The sequence below is a fragment of the Balaenoptera physalus genome (genome assembly GCF_965194825.1).
Source record: "Balaenoptera physalus genome assembly, chromosome: 5".
In the NCBI taxonomy this organism is placed as follows: Eukaryota; Metazoa; Chordata; class Mammalia; order Artiodactyla; family Balaenopteridae; genus Balaenoptera; species Balaenoptera physalus.
The window spans coordinates 148,459,069-148,478,136 of record NC_138884.1 but is presented as its reverse complement, the minus strand read 5'-3'; the positions used below and the strand labels follow the sequence as shown (position 1 = coordinate 148,478,136).

At 68.2% G+C, this 19,068-nt stretch overlaps 3 protein-coding genes across 11 annotated transcripts in view; 2 read left to right on the top strand and 1 right to left on the bottom strand.

Annotated features, from left to right (window-relative positions):
* The window catches only part of RGS12 (regulator of G protein signaling 12), a 122,877-nt gene extending 114,450 nt beyond the window's left edge, over positions 1–8,427 (top strand). For all 4 annotated transcript variants that reach the window (XM_082462525.1, XM_082462526.1, XM_082462524.1 and 1 more), the window contains one exon: positions 7,918–8,427. In XM_082462525.1, coding sequence (XP_082318651.1) covers positions 7,918–8,144 — 227 coding nt within the window. In that variant the 3' untranslated portion in view covers positions 8,145–8,427. The remainder of the gene's footprint in view (positions 1–7,917) is intronic.
* On the bottom strand, positions 3–15,376 carry LOC309661168 (uncharacterized protein). Of its 2 annotated transcripts, XM_082462536.1 has the most exons (4): positions 14,740–15,376; positions 14,005–14,070; positions 13,718–13,816; positions 3–2,791 (listed from the first exon to the last, which is right to left on the bottom strand). In XM_082462536.1, the coding sequence occupies exons 1-4, from the start codon at positions 14,848–14,850 to the stop codon at positions 2,612–2,614; spliced, it is 456 nt and encodes a 151-aa protein (XP_082318662.1). In that variant the 5' UTR covers positions 14,851–15,376; the 3' UTR covers positions 3–2,611. The 2 variants fall into 2 exon arrangements, with proteins under 2 accessions (XP_082318662.1, XP_082318661.1); XM_082462535.1 differs by having other exon boundaries at positions 13,718–14,070.
* HGFAC (HGF activator) lies at positions 10,247–18,261 on the top strand. Of its 5 annotated transcripts, none has more exons than XM_082462533.1 (14): positions 10,286–10,434; positions 10,985–11,168; positions 11,317–11,416; positions 11,644–11,723; positions 12,373–12,495; positions 12,576–12,707; positions 12,853–12,963; positions 13,040–13,214; positions 13,459–13,544; positions 14,279–14,543; positions 16,116–16,255; positions 16,635–16,775; positions 16,876–17,024; positions 18,009–18,261. In XM_082462533.1, exons 1-14 carry the CDS (start codon positions 10,330–10,332, stop codon positions 18,189–18,191), a joined length of 1,974 nt encoding a protein of 657 aa, XP_082318659.1. In that variant the 5' UTR covers positions 10,286–10,329; the 3' UTR covers positions 18,192–18,261. The 5 variants fall into 5 exon arrangements, with proteins under 5 accessions (XP_082318658.1, XP_082318656.1, XP_082318657.1 ...); XM_082462534.1 differs by having other exon boundaries at positions 10,295–10,434; positions 11,320–11,416; XM_082462530.1 differs by lacking the exons at positions 11,317–11,416; positions 11,644–11,723 and having other exon boundaries at positions 10,272–10,434.
* The last annotated feature ends 807 nt before the right edge of the window (positions 18,262–19,068 follow it).

The window sequence follows — 19,068 nt, the reverse complement described above, 5'->3', positions numbered from 1 at the left end:
CTGACCCCGCTCCTGCCTGCCCGCCCGCCGGGGTCGCCTGCCCGCTGCTGTCCGCCCAGTTAGAAAGCGCCAGCGGTGGAAAGTTACCCCCTCCGCCCCTTAATCCCTCTAAGGAGGTTTCAGCGTGCCGGCCTCCTCGGGTACTGTGTTGGTCGTGGCGACCTCTGCCTTCTCTAAAAGGACCCGGCGGCCGCTGAGGTCAGAGTGTGGCCAGGATGGGCGGCGGGGGGCCCGGAGGGGGTGTCCCCCTGTGGTGTGACGCTCGTGAGCGGCGCCCGCACTGGGCCTGGCGGTGCCCTCCCGCCGCCTTTCCCTGGGTCCCCGGCAGTAACGCCACCAAGCAAGGCCCTGGGAATTTCTGCAAAATGTATGTGTTACTTTTATTACAATCTGGATAGCTACCGTTTTTAGTATTTTAATCTCAAGGCTGAAAAGAACAGTGTTTGTCTTGAGCAAGTGGGTGAAGCCCGTGTGATGTAGAGCGGGAGGGCTGCGCTGACCCGGCAGGGAGGGGCGCTCACCCTCCGCCCATCGGTCAGACAGCAGGTGCGGGCCCTGCGCGCTGGGCGCCGGGATCCCCACGGGGTTCCCTGACCCCGGGTAGTCACAGGCGATCCTCCAGACGGAGGCACGAACGCGTCACGGTGAGCAGAAGGGCTGGCGGTGGGGCCGTTCCTTAGCCGCGTGAGTGTCAGCAGGTGAAGCGAGGCCCCCGGCCTCCTGGGAGAGGGGCTCCCGCCCCGCACTAGGGCCACGGCCTGTGTCCCCGGCCCCGAGGTGTAGGGGAGGAGGCTTGTCCGCGCAGGCATGTGCCCGTGGAGCCCCTGGTGCCGCCGTCCTCGCCGGCGGGCTCCGTGGTGTGCAGACACTAGCTGTGGCTGCTGTTGGGGGTGGCGGGAGGCCCCCTCTGGTCTGAGTCCTGCCCCAGGACTGGGTCCTGTCGGACCTGCAGCCGCATCTCCGTGGGGACCCAGGGCGGCATTCGTCTCTGGCTCTGTACCCGTGGGGTACTGGCGCTTTGGGGACTGGCTCTGCGGGCCGGGCTCCCGGCGCCCTCCCCACGGAGACAGCCCGCGGACGTGAAGCCGGGAGAAGCCGCGGCCTTCCTTGCATGTCGCCTGCACTTCGACCTGACTTCCCTTCTGCTCTTCCCGTAGACACCTGTGTGTAGTTTCACCTGTGTTTTGAGTCTGTGCTCTTCCAGGAGAAATAAACTCTGCATCTCATCATCGGACTGGTTTAAAGCGCTTTCCTTTCTCACTTGAACATCTGTTTCCTCTTTAGAAAACTACAGGTGTATTTTAATCCAGGGAAAACATTGCACATTTTAATGGAATTCATTGGGTTTACTTTAATATACTGGCTTTCGAAAATAGACCATTCACTCACCAGATATTCTTGAGCGCCTCACGCACATCCGCAGACACAGCTGTGTAAGGGCGGCAGTAACAAGCTCCACCAGGAGGCTGGGTGTGAAAGTGGGGACACCGCGAGGGGCTGGGATGGAGCACACGGGGGCCACGGCCCTCCCCTCCCTGAGTGTTCCGGGGTCGGGGGCCGGGTGGAAGAAGGGTGGGGTGCCAGGCGGTGGTGGGGGAGCCAGCCGGGCCAGATCCTTCCGACCCGCTCCCCGTAAACCCAGAGCCCAGGCTCGCTGGCTGCCTGCTGTCCAGCCATTTCCTCCGAGCTCCCGCCGGGCTCCTCCGGCTCCACGTTCCGGGCTTGGGGCATTGGGCCCACGCGGATTACCCAGTGGGGGGCTCAGCCCTCCCACCTCTCGCCCGGCAGCGTGGGCAGCGTGACCGGCGAGTTCTTGCATTTCCCGGGGGCGTGGCTGGGGGCCGTTGGTGCCCCCCCGTGCACTGGTTGTCCCTGGTGAGTAGGAACCCAGGTGGGGACCCTGGATGCTTGGCTCCGTGGGTGTCCTGAGCAGGGAGGACAGGGAGGGGCCGTGAGGGTCTGTGATCGGCCAGCGTCCTCCTGGGGCGGGAAGGGCCTCCGCTCCTCCTCCTGTGCGGTGCCCGCTCGCCCTGCGAGGCCCTCGGAGGGACGGCCTCCGCGTTGGGCTCGCCGGACAGATCCTCCGCTCGTCCTGTGCACCTTGCGTCCACCTTTGTGACGCGGAGCCGCACCCGACGTTCCCCAGCCAGCGAAGGGCGCCGCAGACACCCTTGGGCCGGCGCGCGTCTGGACCCGGCGCTGAACTGTATCCTCGGGGTCCAGAGGGCAGGTTGCATCCAGACCTCCTGCTGATTCAGCTGCTGTGAGCTGTCTCCTAGGTGGTGGCCACCGTGGCCCCTCCGTGCAGGGCGAGAGACACCGCGTGCTGATGCCGCCGGACCCTGGGGCGGGGAGCCGGGGCCGCGTCTGGGCCGTGCAGCCCGGGGCAGGTCGGGGGGCTGCCCGCAACACGTCCCCATGTGTGGAGGGTCCCCTCAGAGCCGTGCTGCGCCTGCACCCCGGCCCTTGGTCCCCAGCACCCTCGTACGGAGAGGCCTGTGAGTGCCCGATGCGGCCGAGGGATGGAGGTCTTTGAACGGCCGCGTGGCCCAGGCACGGAGCCTTCGCTGCGGGACGCAGCCTTCCAGTGTAGCCTGCCGTGGATTTGGTCCTAATCCCGGCCACCTTCCCCACTGTTACCTGTTTGGTTTCCAGCAAAACTCTGGGCGTTGGTGGGCGTTGGTGGGCGTTGGTGGGCATTTTCCGTCCCGGGGAGGACCGGCTGGGTGGCGGTGTGAGTCCCCGGTCCCAGCAGCACGAGCATCAGGTTCCGAGGTCGGCGTCCACGGCCCTGCAGAGGGCGGGGCCGGCCTCAGGGCTCGCTCACCCAGCAGGCCAAGACCCCCTGTCCACGTAGGCAGACGTGGAGAGGGCGTGGGAGTCGCCCCAAAGGACACCTTCGTCCCAGGGAGAGAGAGGAGGTGTCTTCAGGGCTGACCGGCGGGCGGCCGGGCGGCCCCGGCCCAGCAGTCCCCCTCCCCCGGCCCTCAGGTGTCCTTGGGCTGGGCGGGTCCTCGCCTTGGCCCCGGGCTGAGCACTCAGCTGGCCGCGGGAACCCCAGGTGCAGGGCTTGACCCTGTGGGACCTGCTGTCCCAGGAGGTGTCTGGTGCCCTTCCCGGGCCCTGGGCTCAGAGGACTGTCTCCGTAACGCCCCTCCCTCTGTCCAGTGGGGAAGCACCACCCCGACCGCAGCCTCTCAGCCAGGCACCGGGCAGGCTTTCCCTCCCACTGCCGCCTGGCCGCCTGGGTCAGCGTCCTGGCCGGGCCTCTCCCGTCCCCCTCCTGCAGGAACGCGGCTGCCAGCAGGGCCACCCGCCCCTCCCTAGGAGTCCTGGCCACCAGGCCTGGCCCGGGGTCCCGGGGCCTCGGTGCAGAGCTGCTGCTCACTGGACGGGCAGAGGTCGCCCGACTTGGGGGCCTCATGCCACAGTGTGCAGGGTCCCCAGAGGCACGTCCCGTTACCAGAGTGGGGTCAGCAGCCCTCAGCTCACTTCCTAGCAGGTGCGGGGAGCGCTCCCGCTTGCCAGGGGTCGCTGTAGCCTAGTAACTTGGTTTCCATGGGAACGGGGCTGGAGCGTTAACCAGGGGCCACAAGCCCACGTAAGGGCCACACCGTTCACCTTGGCAGTGAAGGCAGCCAGACCACGTGCCCTTGGTTTGGCCGTTGAGTCCCAGGAGCCCCTCTGCACCTGGCTGCTCAGTGGTCAGCCACTCCCCCGCCCCCAGCCTGGACCCCCAGCCAGTCTCGGCGTGTCACACCTGGTCAGTCCCAGGTGAGGCAGAAGCCCTGGGCTGGGGACAGCAGCGGAAGCCCAGCTGTGCACGGGACAGCAGCCACAGGGGGGTCCAGCTGCCCGTCCCCTGGAGCGTCAGGGCCTCCTGGGAGAGCCGTGCAGATCTCCCCAGCCCGGGCCCTAGCCTCTTGTGCCTGCACCGCCGCCCCGCCACTGCCAAGTTTGCACTTGTCCCTTCAGATGTCCCCTCTCTCCAGCAGAGCCCTGGCCCTTCTGTCTGGGCGGCCAGGGGACACCTCCACCGCGCACACCTGCCTTCCGGGCGGACAGCCCAGCCTCCCTAGCACAAACCGTGATGTGCACGTGGGAGGCTGCCTGGCCTTCTCGGGGTCACGTTGGTGCCAGGGGGTCCCGGCGAAGGCAGCCCTCTGCCAGGGCTCTCTCCAGAGCCCCGCTTTCAGCAGAGCATGTTCTGGCGCTCCGGCCTTGCCCTGTTTAGAATGGACCTGAGTCCTTCTGCTAGATGTCTGGGGGCTTCTGCCCGCACCCGGCCCACTCCACAGGCCTCCACAGGCTTCCCAGGGCTGACCCAGCTGGCCCAGCACCCCTCCCCAGACCCCAGCACGGGTTGTGACAGCTCCATCCTCCTGGCTGCTCAGGCCGACGGCCCTGGGTCTCCCCTCGCGCGTCCATCCTCCTCATGTCCCCTTCTCCGTGTCTCTCCCCCGTGTGTCCTGCGGCGGGTCTGCTCCACCCGGCCCCTGGGTCTCTCAGAGTGGAAGCCACGGGCCGCCAGTGGCTGGCAGCGTGACCTCCCGCACCCCGACCTGGGGCCGGCACTGCTGCAGCCGCTGCCCGCGTCCCCTCCCCAGGCTCCGCCCGTCTGCACGCCTGCACTCGGTATGGCCCCGTGACTGCCCGGTCACTGTCCCCCCCCTTACTCTGTGCTGCCGTGAGCGGGAGTCCTGGCACCCAGTAGGTGCTTAGGACAGGTCTGCTGAATGAGGAGCTTTGATTCAGCACCCAGGGAGAGCTGGAGATGGCCAAGGGGTCAGGCTGCACCCACCGCCCTGGCTCCACCCATGCAGCCCTGCACCCGCCGGCCCCAGAAGGACGGTCCTGACTCGGCCTGCACCTTCTCCCGATGTGGAGCCTTGAGGGCCAGAGCAGACCTGGCCGCCGGCGAGGGGCTGATAGGTGGGCTCTCGGGAGGGGCTCTTGGGGTCCCAATTGCCATGAGGCTCCAGCAGGGCACCCTGAGGGAGGGCCTGACTGTGCAGAGTTGGAATCAGCGGGGGGGCAGGGCCCGTGGTCCCTGGGGAGACGAGGGGTCAGCAGGGCAGCCTGAGGGGCGGGGGATGCGGCTCTGGCTCCGGCCCCGCATGCACGTGTCCGAGGGACGTGGGACAGAGGCCCGGGTGAGCTGGCGCCGGGAGTGAACCTCATGAACAGGGCAGACCCGGCTCCCTTCGGGAGCGGCGGCCCCCGAGCCCTGGAGGGTCCCCCGTGCTGCTGCCCCCGCCAGGAGAGCCAAGGGGAACTTCGGGAAGCTGGGAGGGCAGCTCCCGCCCCGGGCAGGCCCTGGCACGGAGGCCATGATGTCCGCCTGCCGCGCGGGGCTGGGCCCCTGACAGTGAGTCACAGGCCTGGGGCTGCCACTTCCTCAGGAGAGCAAGTCTGGGCGGGCAGGCAGGAAGGGCCTGGACCGCAGCCACCCTCCCTGTGACACGCCCGTCCCTGACCCGTGGACGAGCTTCCCGTCCACAGAGGCAGGCGTCCCTCCCCATCCTGAGCGCACCCGAGCAGCCCAGGCATCAGAGAGGCCCGTGGCTGAGGCCCCTCCCCCTTGGCGGCCTCTGTCCTCCTGGGGGGTCCAAATGGGGCTGGACAGGAAAGGGCCGTGCCCCTCAACCTGCATGGGGTCACGGGCCTCAATGCTACAGACAAATGCCCCAGATGGGGACATTTGTCTGAGGAGCAAAGCCCTGCCTCTCTCCACGGCCCCCAGTCCAAGCGCAGACCAGCCCCACCCCATCATCTGCTGGCCCTGGGAAGCCGCTGACAAGCAGGGGAGGGGTGGGTCCAGCAGGCCCAAGCTGAAGGTTTGTTAAACGACTAACAGACGGGCTGTCTGGAGCAGCTCCTAGTCACGGCTGCTGCACGTGGGCCCTTGGATCCCCAGAGACACCTTTTCCCGCCAGCGCTTCCCGCTGCTGCACCCAAACAGGGCACCACGGCCGAGCAGCCCCTGTGAGGCCCTGAGTCAGGCCCATGCCCGTGCAGGCCCGGGAAAGGCTCCTGCTGCCGCCTCCAATAGATAGATCAGAGGTGACGCAAGCTCCTCTCGCAGGCTCGGACCTGCCCCGGGGTTCTGGGGGCCACAGAGCAGCTCCTGCAAGGGGAAGCAAGGCTCCTGATCCCCACGGCCGTCCCCACTCCCGCACGTAGGCCTCGGACCCACGCGGGGAGCAGAGTCTTCACCTCCACCAGCCAGGCCCGGGAGGGGCGGTCAGCGGAGCAGGACCCTGTGTCCCTGCGCCTGGACTCCTCCTCCAGCCTGCCCACTGGGAGCCCGGGGCTGGGGCTCCCCCTGCACCCCAGGCACCTGAGGGTCCCTGGCTCCCAGGCTCCCAGACACGCCAGCCTCCCCCCTACACCTGGCCACACCAGGGCCTGGGGCTCTGCCTGGCCCCTGGCCCCGGGGCGAGCCCTGGGGGGGCTCGGTGGAGGGAGCCGAGGCCGAGGGTGCCTGCCAAGCGCCCTGTGCCCTGCCCCCACCGACCTGGTTCCTAGGGACTGCACCTCTGTCCCCCAGGGGCCCCCCCGGGGACCAGCCATGGTGACAGCACAGTGACAGCCTGCTGGGGTGGTTGGCAGGGAGGTGTGGCTGCCCAGCCCGGGATCTAAAAGCTTCCAAGGCAGTTTCAGGCACCTGGAACTCCTGGGGCCTAGGTGGGGACTTGAAGGCAGAGGCCTGGCTGACCACTGAGCAGCCTGGAACGGGGCAGGCGGTAGGGTAGGGTGGAGCAAGGGGCACTCGGCCTGGGGTGTTGCTGATGGGGTAGGAGAGCGTGAAGGACTCAGAGTTTGTGAGGCTGAAGAGGTAGGCCCGGGTCAACTGGCAGGTGGACAACCGCATGGCCAGGTTGCGAGGGCCCTGGGGGGCATCGGCGGTGGGGCTCAGGCCCCTGCCCCGCTTGGAGCCGCAGCCGTCAGAGACACCAGGCAGCGAGTTCTGTGGATGGAGACCCAGAGTGCTCTGAGGGTCCAGCCCCGTCTGGAGCAACCCACACCCAGTGCTTGGTCCTCCCTCGGCCCAGCAGCATGCCTCCCCCTGGAGCCCCTCCCTGATGGCCCCTCGGCTGCAGACAGCCCCCCGAGGAGGAGTGGAGGGGCCCGGCCCTGAACCTGAGCTGCAGGACGGGCCATGGGGGTGTCTGAGAGGCGCAGCGGAGGTGGCTGGGAGGTTTCTCACGAGACCGTCCCCCACGTGGCCCTCCTCGGCCACCCCCCACCCCAGGGGCGACTGCATCCCGCTGAGGGGCCCTGGGACCCCCCGCCCCAGCTCCTCCGCCATCTCAGCGCCCACCGAGGGGCACCACGTGCTCCTTCCCGCGACGCAAACCCACGCCCCCCTCCCCCCCCTCCCTGGCGAGGGGCAGCGCGGTGTCGTCTGGGGGCGGGTGCCCCTGATGCACCCAGAGAGAGTGAGGAGGAGGTGGCGGGGTGAGGCCGGGCGTCGGTGGGGAGCTGCAGGGGCTCGGGTGCCGCCCGGCCTGTGAGCTCCTCCCCAGAGGGGGCCCCAGCTGGGCGGACAGCACCCTAGTGGGTGGGCCGTCCCCACTGTCCTGGCTGCGCCGGGCGAGGGCAGGGTGCAGGTGTCCCCGTGACAGGTGAGGGGCCGCGCTGGTCCCACCACACGGAACCTGGGCCCTGCGCCCCCAGACCCCCTCCCCCAGCTTGCTCCCCTGCAGCCTGCAGCTCCCTCGGCCTGGGACCCTCCCTGCTGCAGAGGGCTCCCTGCGCCAGGCCCAGGGGCCCCAGGTCGGAGGTCGCCTGCCCCTGGGATGCACGTGGGGGTCTCAGGAGCCCCTTGCCACCGTCTGTGCCAGGAGGGTGGGGTGGGGTCTCCAGCCCAGGGTGGGCAGACAGGTGACAGCCTCTCTCTTCTCCCCGCGGCAGGAGGTGGGGCCCGAGGCAGTCGAGGCCTCCCAGTCAGCACGATCGTCGACGTGGACCGTGTGGCTGGCTCAGCACCTGGGCCGGGCAGCAGCGTCCCGGGGGTGTGGACGGGCCCCCGGAGGTCACGGGCCAGCGGGACCCCGACATCAGACCGCCCCGGCCTGAGCCCCGTCCTGGGGGGACCCGCCAAGCCCAAGGCCGGCCCACACCACGCCACCTTTGTCTGAGGCTGCCGCCCGCGGACCCGACCCTGCCCGCCGTCCCTCCCTCCCGACCCGGCATCCGAGCCGCCTGCCTGGACACACACGTGGAGAGCAAAGATCCCGAAGGGACGGCCCAAGCCTATCTCGAGGGCCTCGGACGGGCCTCCTCAGCCACCCCTGGGGGCCGAACCAGCAGAGGGCGGGGAGGGTCCTGGCCCCGGACACTCGCCAGTGTTGGCTCAGGGCTCCCCGGCCCCCGCCCCGGCCCCCGCTCGGCGTCCAGCCTTCCCGCCCGGCGTCCAGCCTTCCCGCTCGGCGTCCAGCCTTCCCGCAATAAAGCGTCTTTGAGGACCGGGTCGTCGGCCTTGTGCCTGGTCCTGGGGCCCGGACCCTGCCCTCAGGGAGCCGTTGTTCCCATGGCCCTGTGCGTGTGTCGGCAGGGGGCTGGGGAGAACCGGCTCTCGGGGGTGAGGCTGGCCTAGCGGGGCGTGAGGCCTAGCCTGTGGGCAGTGGGACGTGGTCCTGCCCCGTCCAGGGCCCTGGTCTTGTCCACGTCACAGCGCCTCCTGCAGCTCAGTGCAGGGGCTCCTCTTGGGGTGGCCGCCGGTGGGGGCAGAGCTTGGCCTGGGGACCCTTCAGGCCACTCTGACCCAACCCCCTGCCCTTGGCCTCATTTAGAGAGGTGGTCTGGCAGGGCCTCTCTGCAGAGGGACCATCAGGGGAAGCCTGACTGCCCTGCCCAGGAGGCCTGGGAAAGAGCGTCAGCCTGTGCACAGGTCCTGAGGCTTGAGCGAGCCGGGAGGGGACGGGGTAGCAGGCCAGGCCAGTGGGCAGGGCAGATAGAGACGGTGCCATCGGCCCAGGTGCCTCGGCGGAACCCCGGCGCTGAGCAGCTGAGTGCTGAGGGGCCCCCGGCACCCCTCCCTCCTCCGAGATGCATGTCAGGCTTGTCAGAAGGGCCCTAGACCCGAGGGCGCCCTGGGCTGCTGGGGCTGCTCTGCACGCTCCTGGGGGGCTGTGCTCTGAGCTGGGGGTGCCCGCGTGGAAGAGAGGGGCTGGCACCCACCGTGTGCCAAGCTGGGTGCCCACTCAGTTTCTGCTCTCCCTCCGTCTGCACAGGGGAAACCGGGGGCCCAGAGAGAGTGCGATTTGGGGGTACACGGTGAGACAGCTGCAGTGCCAGGCCCATCCCCAGGCCAGCCCTTCTCTCCGCCCCGTGCAGGCAGCTGAGCTGACTCATGGGGACTGGGCCACCCACCCCACCCTCCGCCGCCTCCGCGGCCCCTCAAATTGCAGAAGAGTTTCCCGTGGCAGCTCTGCCTGCAGCCACAGTCACGAACCACGGGGCCAGCTGGGGCGACAACTGTGGCCGCATCCGGGGGGCGACACCCCAGTGTCCGTTCACAGACCTGGGCAGGACCCCAAGCCAGGTCTCTGTGGCCCTGGTGCCTGGCCAGGGCTTGGGATGGGGAGGAGGGCAGCCCAGGACAGAGGTGGGATGGCACGGGTGGTCCTGGCTATGATGGGGAAGCCCAGGGGTGAGAGGGCTTCCTGAGGGGGTGCCCCAGCGGGTCCAGGAGCAGTGGGGGAGGGGAGCTAGGACAGCAGGCAGGGCTCTGGTATTGCCCACCTCCTCCGCTCCACTCCCCCTCCCCCCGGAGGCCCCACCCCAGGCTCGTCCTGGGAGGCACAGGCAGAAGTGCTGCAGAAAAGGGCGGCAGAGATCCCTGTCCTGGGGGGCACTGTGTGCAACGGTGCACACGCCCTCCTCTCTGTGCCTGGCCTCTTGCTGGCCAGGGGGCCACACCCCATGCTCCAGGCCTGGGCCCTCAAAAGGGCTCAGCATCTGTAGGTGCTCTGGTTAGTATAGCTCACAAATAGACAGTGGCCAGCCCTGTGGCCAGGTAGGGACCGGAAGCTGGGGCTGTGGGGGTCCAGGCCCCTTCCTGCCGTGTCATCCTGGAAGACTTCCTGGAGGAGGCGTCGCAGCTGAGACTCGAGGACATTGTCAGGTCCAGGACCAGCACAGCTGAGGCCAGAGGGGACGGCTGGCTTAGGCAGGGTGAGCTGGGCAGCAGACATGGGGGACGTGTAGGCCTGGCACGGGAGGCAGCCGGGGTTAATCATTTCCAGGTGGCCTTGACCCCCACCTGCCCTGGCCACTCCGCTCCCGCCTCCTGCCGCTCCTCACGCCAGCCCAGGAGGAGCCATGGGGCGCTGGGCCGGGGTCCCCAGCCCCTGCCCACCACTTGGGCTGTCCCTGCTCCTGCTGCTGCTGCTGGTGCCTCGAGGGGCTCAGCCCCAGGCTGGCAGGGTGAGCACTGACCCCACCGCACTGTGATCATGGGCTCTCCGTGCCCACTCTGGGTCCTGGGGCTGAGGCCAGGGCAGGGTGTGGGGTGGGTGAAGGGCCCAGTGTGGCGACAGCCAGCCTTCCGGGGGGGAGGTGGGCGTGCTGGGCTGGCCTGGGGGACAGGGGGCCTGGGGATCCAACTTGCTGGCCCCCACCCAGGGCCATGGAGACTGTTCGCCTCTCTGGGCCTCTGCTGGGTCCACGTGTTTGAGGTGGGGGCGGGGGGGGGTGCCTCGGAAGGCCTCGCAGCTGCTCTCGTCCGTCCCCCAGAACAGACCCCCGGGGTTCTGGGCGGTGGTGCCAGCCTGGCAGACCCTGAGCCAGCTCAGCCTGACTCCTTGGACTCGGTGGGAGGGGAGGGGACAGAGTCCAGCTGAGGCCTTGGGACAGCCAGTGTCCCCTGGTCCCTACTCCAAGACCTCAGGGCCCCAATACGGAAACTGAGTCAGGGCCTGAGTGTGAGGGGTCCATCCCACACCGACCCCATCACAGGCCTCTCGGCTCTTCCTAGAACCAAACGGAACCCCCAGAATATAACGCCACAGTGACCCCTGGGACTCCCGCGATCCCCGTAACCTCGGTGACCCCCAGGACCCCAGCCACAGCGACAGCGCCCAAGGCAGAGGGACCCCATGGTGGGGGGCTTATCCACCTGCCCAGGGCAGCCCCCTCCAATAGCAGCCCTGGGGACACAGGTGGGTCAGGAAGGCTTCTTGGAGGAGGTGGCAGGCTACACCTAGATGGGGGGTCTGGAGGAACACAGCAGCACCTAGGGAGTGGGGTATGTGATGGGGGTTGGGAGGTGACCAGTGCGGGAGCCCTTGACCCCTGTGTCTCCTCTAGCAGTGCTCACCGAGGCCGGGCAGCCCTGCAGGTTCCCCTTCCGCTATGGCGGCCGCATGGTCCACTCCTGCACTACAGAGGGCAGCGCCCACAGGAAGTGGTGGGTCCCAGTCCCCACGCCCCGTGTCCACCCTGGAGACGCTGCTGCTGCCTGCCCTCCGGACCCCACACCGAGCCTGGCACACAGCAGATGTAGTGAATGAATGAATGAGGGAGTGAATGGGAGAGAGCCCCAGAGTGGTCAGCGTGGGTCCCTGCGTGAATCGGGGTTAGGGTGGGCGGGTCTCTGGCCTGGGACCCCCACGTCACCACATGCATCACCCCCAGGTGTGCCACGACTCACAACTATGACCGGGACAGGGCCTGGGGCTACTGTGTGCAGGCTTCCACTCCCCGGGAGGGCCCAGGTGGGTGCTGGGGGTCTGGGCCTGAGCGCAAGCTAGGAAGGGGCTGGGCCGGGGGTGGCGGTGAGCTTGAAGGGCGTCAGAGCTGACCTGGGGCTGGGGTCCTGCCTGGTGTGCAGGAGGGAGCTTCGGGGTTCATCCCACTGCAGGCCTCGGGGCCTGCAGGAGTGGGGAGTGGGGAACACCCTGCCCTGCAGGGTCCTGCCGTCTCTGGGGGCCACATAGCTGCTTTGGCCATTGCCAGGGTCAAAGCGCCCCCTGGTGGTCAGGCTGGGCCCTGCGGCTGCACAGGAACAGCCCTGGACATGGAGCGGGCCCAAGGGGTCCGCAGGATGTGGTGCTGGCAGCCCCGCTTACAAGGGTCCCAGGGCACATGGAAGAGGACTGCGCTGCCTGATGGGGGTCGGGCTTTCAGGGTGCTGGATACAGAGCCAGAGGCCCACTTGCCTGGGGTCTGAGAGCTGGGCAGAGGATGTGGTGAGGAGGGGGAAGGCCTGCGCTCACTCCCAGGGCATGTACACACCAAGGAACCCAGGAGGGGCATCTTTAAGGTGGCGGGCCCTCGTCAATCAGGGAGAGTCACGGCGTGGGGAGGGGGTCACGAGGCCTGGCCGGGCTCTCAGACACACCCCTCCCTGCTGCGTGTGCCCAGCTGCCCCGGATCCCTGTGCCTCTGGCCCCTGCCTCAACGGGGGCTCGTGCTCCAGCACCCAGGACCCCGAGTCGTACCACTGCACCTGCCCCGTGGCCTTCACCGGCAAGGACTGCGGCACGGGTGAGCGGGGTGGGGGGCTGCAGGGCAGGGGGGTGCCTGCCGCACGCGCGGGGAGCAGGGGCTCACTGTGCCGCCCCCAGAGAAATGCTTTGACGAGAGCCGCTACGAGTACCTGGAGGTGGGCGATCGCTGGGCCCGCGTGCACCGGGGCCGAGTGGAACAGTGCGAGTGTGTGGGGGGCCAGGTCCGGTGCCAGGGCACCCGCCACACAGGTACGGGGGGGGGCGGGGCGGGCCGTATGGCTGGGCCTCCCACCCGGGGAAGGGGCTCGTCCAGGGCCACCCAGAGACGGGCACCGGGTGGGAACCAGGCCCTGCCCCTGCCCCTCGAGGCCCAGCTTCTGAGCCCTCCCCCCAGTTTGTCTGAGCAGCCCCTGCTTGAACGGGGGCACCTGTCACCTGATCGTGGCCACCGGGACCACCGTGTGCGCCTGCCCCCCAGACCACGCCGGGCGGCTCTGCAACATTGGTGAGTCGCTCGGCTTCGGAGCTGTGTGGCCCCGCGTCCTGGGGCCCAGGCTCACCGCGCACGTTGCCGCCCACAGTGCCGGCCCAGCCCTGCTTCGTGGGGAGCGGCACCGAGTACCGAGGTGTGGCCAGCACGGCGGCCTCGGGCCTCAGCTGCCTGGCCTGGAACTCCGACCTGCTCTACCAGGAGCTGCACGTGGACTCTGTGGGCGCCGCGGCCCTCCTCGGCCTGGGGCCCCACGCCTACTGCCGGTCAGCACTGGGCGGGCAGGGCCTGTCCCTGGGTCCTGACCCCTCGGCTTGGGAGGCTGCACAGCGAGAGGAGCCCAGGGCCAGGGATCGGAACCACCTGCAGAAGGGGCCAAAGGCTGTGGGGTGGGGGTGGGCAGAATGCCAGGAGCCGCACCCAGCTAGGGGTCCCCAGCTCCCTCCTCCCACCCGTCACTGAGGGGCCATGACTGACTGCCCTGCCCACCTGCTTCTTCCTGCACCCCAGGAACCCGGACAAGGACGAGAGGCCCTGGTGCTACGTGGTGAAGGACAGCGCGCTCTCCTGGGAGTACTGCCGCCTGGCAGCCTGCGGTGCGCGCAGCTGGTGGCGGGTCGGAAGCAGCAGGGTGGGGGCAGCGCCGGCCCCGCCCCCGCTGAGATCACCACGGTTCCCCCCGTGGCCCAACCCACTCCACCCGCATGCCAGGCCTCCTCTCTCCGGAGGACCACGGCCCCATCGGAGAGATGGGGAAACTGAGGCTCACCAGAGCAGGGCTGGTCCAAGGCCACGCAGTGGGTTGACACCAGAGGTCAGAGCAGGCAAGTTGGTCGCTGGGTCCTCTGGGTGGTCCAGCCGGGCTGCACTGTGCCAGGATGGTCCCCAGAGACAGAGAAGTGTGGGTGCATGTGGATAATGTGAGTACCCTGGGGTCAGACCCTGGGAGTGGGCTGCTCCGTGAGGCCAGCCCGCCCCCTGGCCCCGTGCTCCAGGGCTCTCTGACCATCCCGAGTTGGCTCTGGGGTCCCAGGCTGCTGGGAAGGACATGAATACCTGCCAGGTGTGCCAGGCCGCCCTGGTTCCCACAAAGCCTTGTGACTGGGTACGGTTCTCCCCATCCTGCAGATAAGGAAACTGAGGCTCAGATTAAGTCATGTGCCCACAGGGGCAGAGCTGGGGACCCTCTTTCAGACGAGCTGCCTAGGCTGGGGCAGGAGGCAGGTGAACGGCGGGGGACCTGAGGATGGTGGACGCAGCCAGGACCCTCTCTGGCCTGGGGTGTGCAGAAGGGACACGGGGGGTGTGACCCGGTGATCTGTGTTCCCAGAATCCCTTGCCAGAATTCAGCCCCCGCCTACCGAGGCCCTGCTGAGCCTGCCTGGGCCCGCGGCAGCTGGACCAGCCGGACGCCAGACCTGTGGCAAGAGGCACAAGAAGAGGAGCTTCCTACGGCCACGCATCATCGGCGGCTCGTCCTCGCTGCCCGGCTCCCACCCCTGGCTGGCCGCCATCTACATCGGGAACAGCTTCTGTGCAGGGAGCCTTGTCCATACCTGCTGGGTGGTGTCTGCCGCCCACTGCTTCTCCAACAGGTGAGCGGCTCTGGCCCCAGTGTCCATGACCCCTGCGCCATCCCTCAAACCATCCACCTCTCCACCCACCGCTATCTAGGCCTCCGCCCACCCACCCGGCCATACACCCATCATCCACTCTCCACCCGCCACCCATCTACGCACCCACCCGCCTGTCCTAACCATCACCCATGTGTCCCCACGTTCCGCCACCTACCCGTGTAAACCCCGTCCTTTGGTCCCTCCGTTCCCCGTTGCCCCTCTGACTCAGGTGGGACTCAGCGCTCAGCCCAGTGGTGGGCATGGAGACTGCCGAGACCCGCCCCATTCCTGCCCCGGGGTGCTGTCCCTGTCCCTGCCCGTGTTGCCGCCCAGCCCTGGTCCTCGCCCCGGGAGCTCCAGGTCTCCCCGCTCAGGGAGGGGCGGGGCGGGGCGGGGCGGCCAGCGCGTGCGCGGCAGGGCAGTGGGTGTGGCCCGTGCCTCGCAGGGCCCGCCCCTTCCGGCCCCGCCCCCCCCCAGACCGAGCTGGTGGCACCGTGGGGCGCAGGGAGCCCGAGGCCCCGCCCAGTCGGCGGGCTACCGGAGCGGAGGGCCGGCTGGGGCTGGCGGCTGGGGGAAGGATCAGGGGTGCGAGGCCCACTCCCACACCCCAGGGGTGGGGGGCAGCGAGCCCAGAGCAAGAAAGGCCAGCCCGTCCCCCGCTCCTCACGGCTGTGATGGGAACAAGGCTCTGCCGTGGGGAGTGGGGGGCTCTCTCTGGGGGGGGTTCAGTGGGAAGGAACGGGCCTGACAGTGGCATCCCAGGGAGTGGGACGTGAGCAGGGGCTGGGGACTTGGCAGCGTGAGAGTCCGACGGTGAGTCCCCACCAGTCACCCCAGGGACTGCAGCGTAGGGGTGGGGGGCAGTGGGCACAAGTCCTGCCCTGTGCTGACCGCTGTGTGACCTGTGAAACAGGACCCCTGAGGCCTCCCCAGTATGGATGGGATGGGGGTGGTTAAGAGGCTGGAGGAAGGGAGCAGGCATCCTCTGCTCACATCCAGGGAGGGGCTGGGGAGGGCCAAGCTGGATGGAGGTGCCCGTCCCCTGTGGGCTGGACCCCAGCCCCTGGTCCCTGGCCCGGGCCAAGCAGGGCTGGTGGAGGTGGGTGGGACAGGGCATTCGTGTGCAGGTGCGGGGGGGTGAGGGGAATGCTCAGGCTCCTGGACCCACAGGTGACTTCACAGGAGACGTGCCCCTGTAGCAGGGGCGTGGGGCAGGACCGGTGCCCAGAGCTGGGATCCGCACCGACGCGGGCGCATTTCAGCGCAGACCCCACCTGGACCTGCACAAGGCCCCCCAGGGCCACTCATGCCGCTGCCTTAGAGGCGGTGCTGCCAGGACGGGGGCTGTGGCCCTAGCTCCCCACTCCCTACCGCACTACGGCCCACACCCCAGCCCCTGCTCAGGTCTCTCCCAGGGCCTGGGGGGGGGCGGGGGCCCTGCACAGCGTCACCCTCCTGGGGTCGTCTACCGGATGCTCTGTCCCCGTGGGTAGGGGGCGAGCTGACCTCAGGGGCCCGAGGGTCATGCCGCCACCAGCTCCCACTGCACAGCCCCCCCAGGGAAAGTGTCTCTGTGGTCCTGGGCCAACACTTCTTCAACCGCACGACGGACGTGACGCAGACGTTCCGCATAGAGAAGTACATCCCGTACCCCCTGTACTCAGTGTTCAACCCCAGTGACCATGACCTCGGTGAGGCTCGGGACCGGTGCTGTGTGCTCTGTGCACACCCAGGGCCAGAGCCAGGAGAGAGGCTGGGAGTGGGTGCCAGGCAGGGGAGGGTCCTCAGACACTCAGGGGATGGGTGGGAGGGAGGGGGAGGGGGAGGAGGGGCAGAGCGGGGAAGGGCGGGGGGAGGGCAGCTAGAGCGCCTGGTGTGGCCGAGTGGCCTTGGCCTGGCTGGAGGAAACCCTGGCTGGCCAGCCTTGCTGGCCCTCCTGTTGCCTCCTGGGCCTCCCAGGCCACAGCCCCTCTGCCCGGCGGGGCTGGGCCCCGTGTGACTAAGCAGCCACCTTCGGCCCATCGTGGGTCCCCGCGCCGCAGGCTGAGCCCCGGCCTCTCTCCCGTGCAGTCCTGATCCGGCTGGAGAAGAAGGGGGAGCGCTGTGCTGTGCGTTCCCAGTTCGTCCAGCCCATCTGCCTGCCTGAGCCCGGCAGCGCCTTCCCCGCTGGGCACAAGTGCCAGATTGCGGGCTGGGGCCACCAGGATGAGAGTGAGTGGGGTGGGCGCACGGGGCCAGCGTCGTGCCCCCGGGAGCAGCGGCCCGGCCCTGCAAGCCTCGCCCAGGCTGAGTGCCCCCTGTCGGCCGTCAGATGTGAGTGGCTACTCCAGCTGGCTGCGGGAGGCCCTGGTCCCTTTGGTCGCCGACCGCAAGTGCAGCAGCCCGGAGGTATACGGGGCAGACATCAGCCCCAACATGCTGTGCGCCGGCTACTTCGACTGCAGGTCTGACGCCTGCCAGGTGAGCCGGGACGGCCGCCCCGGGAGCTCAGAGCCGAAAGGGACAAACCCGCAGGGCCAGCCGGGAGCCCAGGCAGAAGGCCCATCTCCCGGTTGGTGGCACCCCCAGGATGGGCGCTCGCTATTGCTGGAGGCCCGGGGGCCGGGAGTGGGGTCCCTGCTCACGGGCGGGGATTGAGGCCCGGGAGGGGCCGGGTCCCAAAGCCCAGGCTCGTGCCAGCTGTCCAGCCAAGGGCAGGGCTGTCCACGTGACGTCAAAGGCCAAACCCCTTCTCACCCAGAGTTCTCCCAAATGGGCCCAAGCGATCGGCCGATCCCGGTGTCCCGTTTATCAAGGGCTCCTCAGGGGGCTGCACATCAGTGCTGAGCTGGAGAAGCTGCTTTACTCCCCATTTTTATAGGTGGGGAGACTGAGGCCCAGAGAGGTCTGCTCACTCCTCCCAGGTCACACAACTCACAGGTGGCAAAGGGTGGGGGCTCGACACTCGACCACGTGGTACAGCAAGCGCCCTGGGGGAAGTCAAGGGTGGCTTCATGGAGGAAGGGGCGCTGACACTTGTCCCACGGGGTGAATAGGGGTTTCCCAGGTGGCAAAGAGGGTGTTTCCAGCGGGGAATATCCTCTGCTGGAGCGCGGGGCCGCCTGGTGCACGTGGGGTGCGTGCTGGTGGGCGGAGGGGGGACCCAGATGGAGGACGCCGCTGGTTGTGGAGACGAGAGGGAGCCGCAGCAGCCCACTGCTGGGTGGACGCCCTGTGTCTGCGGTTGGGGGAAGTGGGACAGCTCGCTTACTTGGAATACCCATGTCATCTGTGCCCAAGCTCTCGGGAAGCCCACCTCGAGGGCTGACCGCTCTGGAGGCATGTTCCGGGTTGGGGCGAGGGACCCTGGGGTGAGGGGGTGGTGGACTGTTTCATGGGTGTCGAGGAGCTGAGCCGTGGGTCTCCTGAGCTGGGCCCCAGGCTCTGACCGGCCGCTCTGCGCAGGGGGACTCAGGTGGGCCCCTGGCCTGCGAGAAGAACGGCGTGGCCTACCTGTACGGCCTCATCAGCTGGGGTGACGGCTGCGGGCAGCCCAACAAGCCCGGCGTCTACACCCGCGTGGCCAGTTACGTGGATTGGATCAGAGACCGGATTCGGCCCCCCAAGCGGCCTGTGAATCCCTCCTGAGACCACCCCTGGGGACATCGTGCCTCCTGCTGTTCCCTCCTCACTGGCAATAAACATATTTCCAAAAAGACCCCGGCCCACACTGCCTGTCCCGCTGCTGCCAGCTCAGCCTTCCCAGCCCCCAGGCCGTGACCCCCGACCCAGCTTTGTGGATGCTGTGGCTTCAGGGCTGGGGGCCCCAAGCCAGCACCCCAGCTGCTCAGAGGAGAAGGGAGCCTGTGACCCCATAGGGAGGGTCTGGCCCCATGGCCTGGGCAGTCAGGACAGGGGATCCAGACTAGACCTTCGCCAGAGCAAGAGCTGTCCCCAGCCAGACCCCTCTCAGACCCTCCCCCAGGCAAGTGGGGCTTGGGTCCGGGCACCCTGGGCTGTCCCACGGCAGGGCATGCTAGAACTTAAGACAGGTTATTTGGAAAACCCCTGGCTATCATTTTGCTTCAAGGAGGCAGCCCGCCCGACTGCAGCTCTCCCTCAGCCGTGTCTTCTAGGCGGGGAAAACTGGAGACTTCCTCTGAAGGAAACCAGGGGAAGAGAGGAGCCCAAATGCCAGAGTGAGTGGAGGGTAGTGGGTTGCGCCGGCCAGGCAAGGCACTGTGGGGATGGAATCTGAGATGCCCGCAGGGCCCAGAATCCTGGGCCAGAGGAAGCAGCACATGCAAAGGTCCTGAGATACGAGGCTGGAAGTGGCTTATTTATTTATTTATTTTATAAATTTGTTTATTTGTTTATGTATTTATTGGCTGTGTTGGGTCTCCGTTGCTGCGTGTGGGCTTCCTCTGGTTGCAGCGAGCGGGGGCTACCCTTCGTTGCGGAGCACGGGCTCTAGGCGTGCGGGCTTCAGTAGTTGCGGCACGCAGGCTCAGTAGCTGTGGCACAC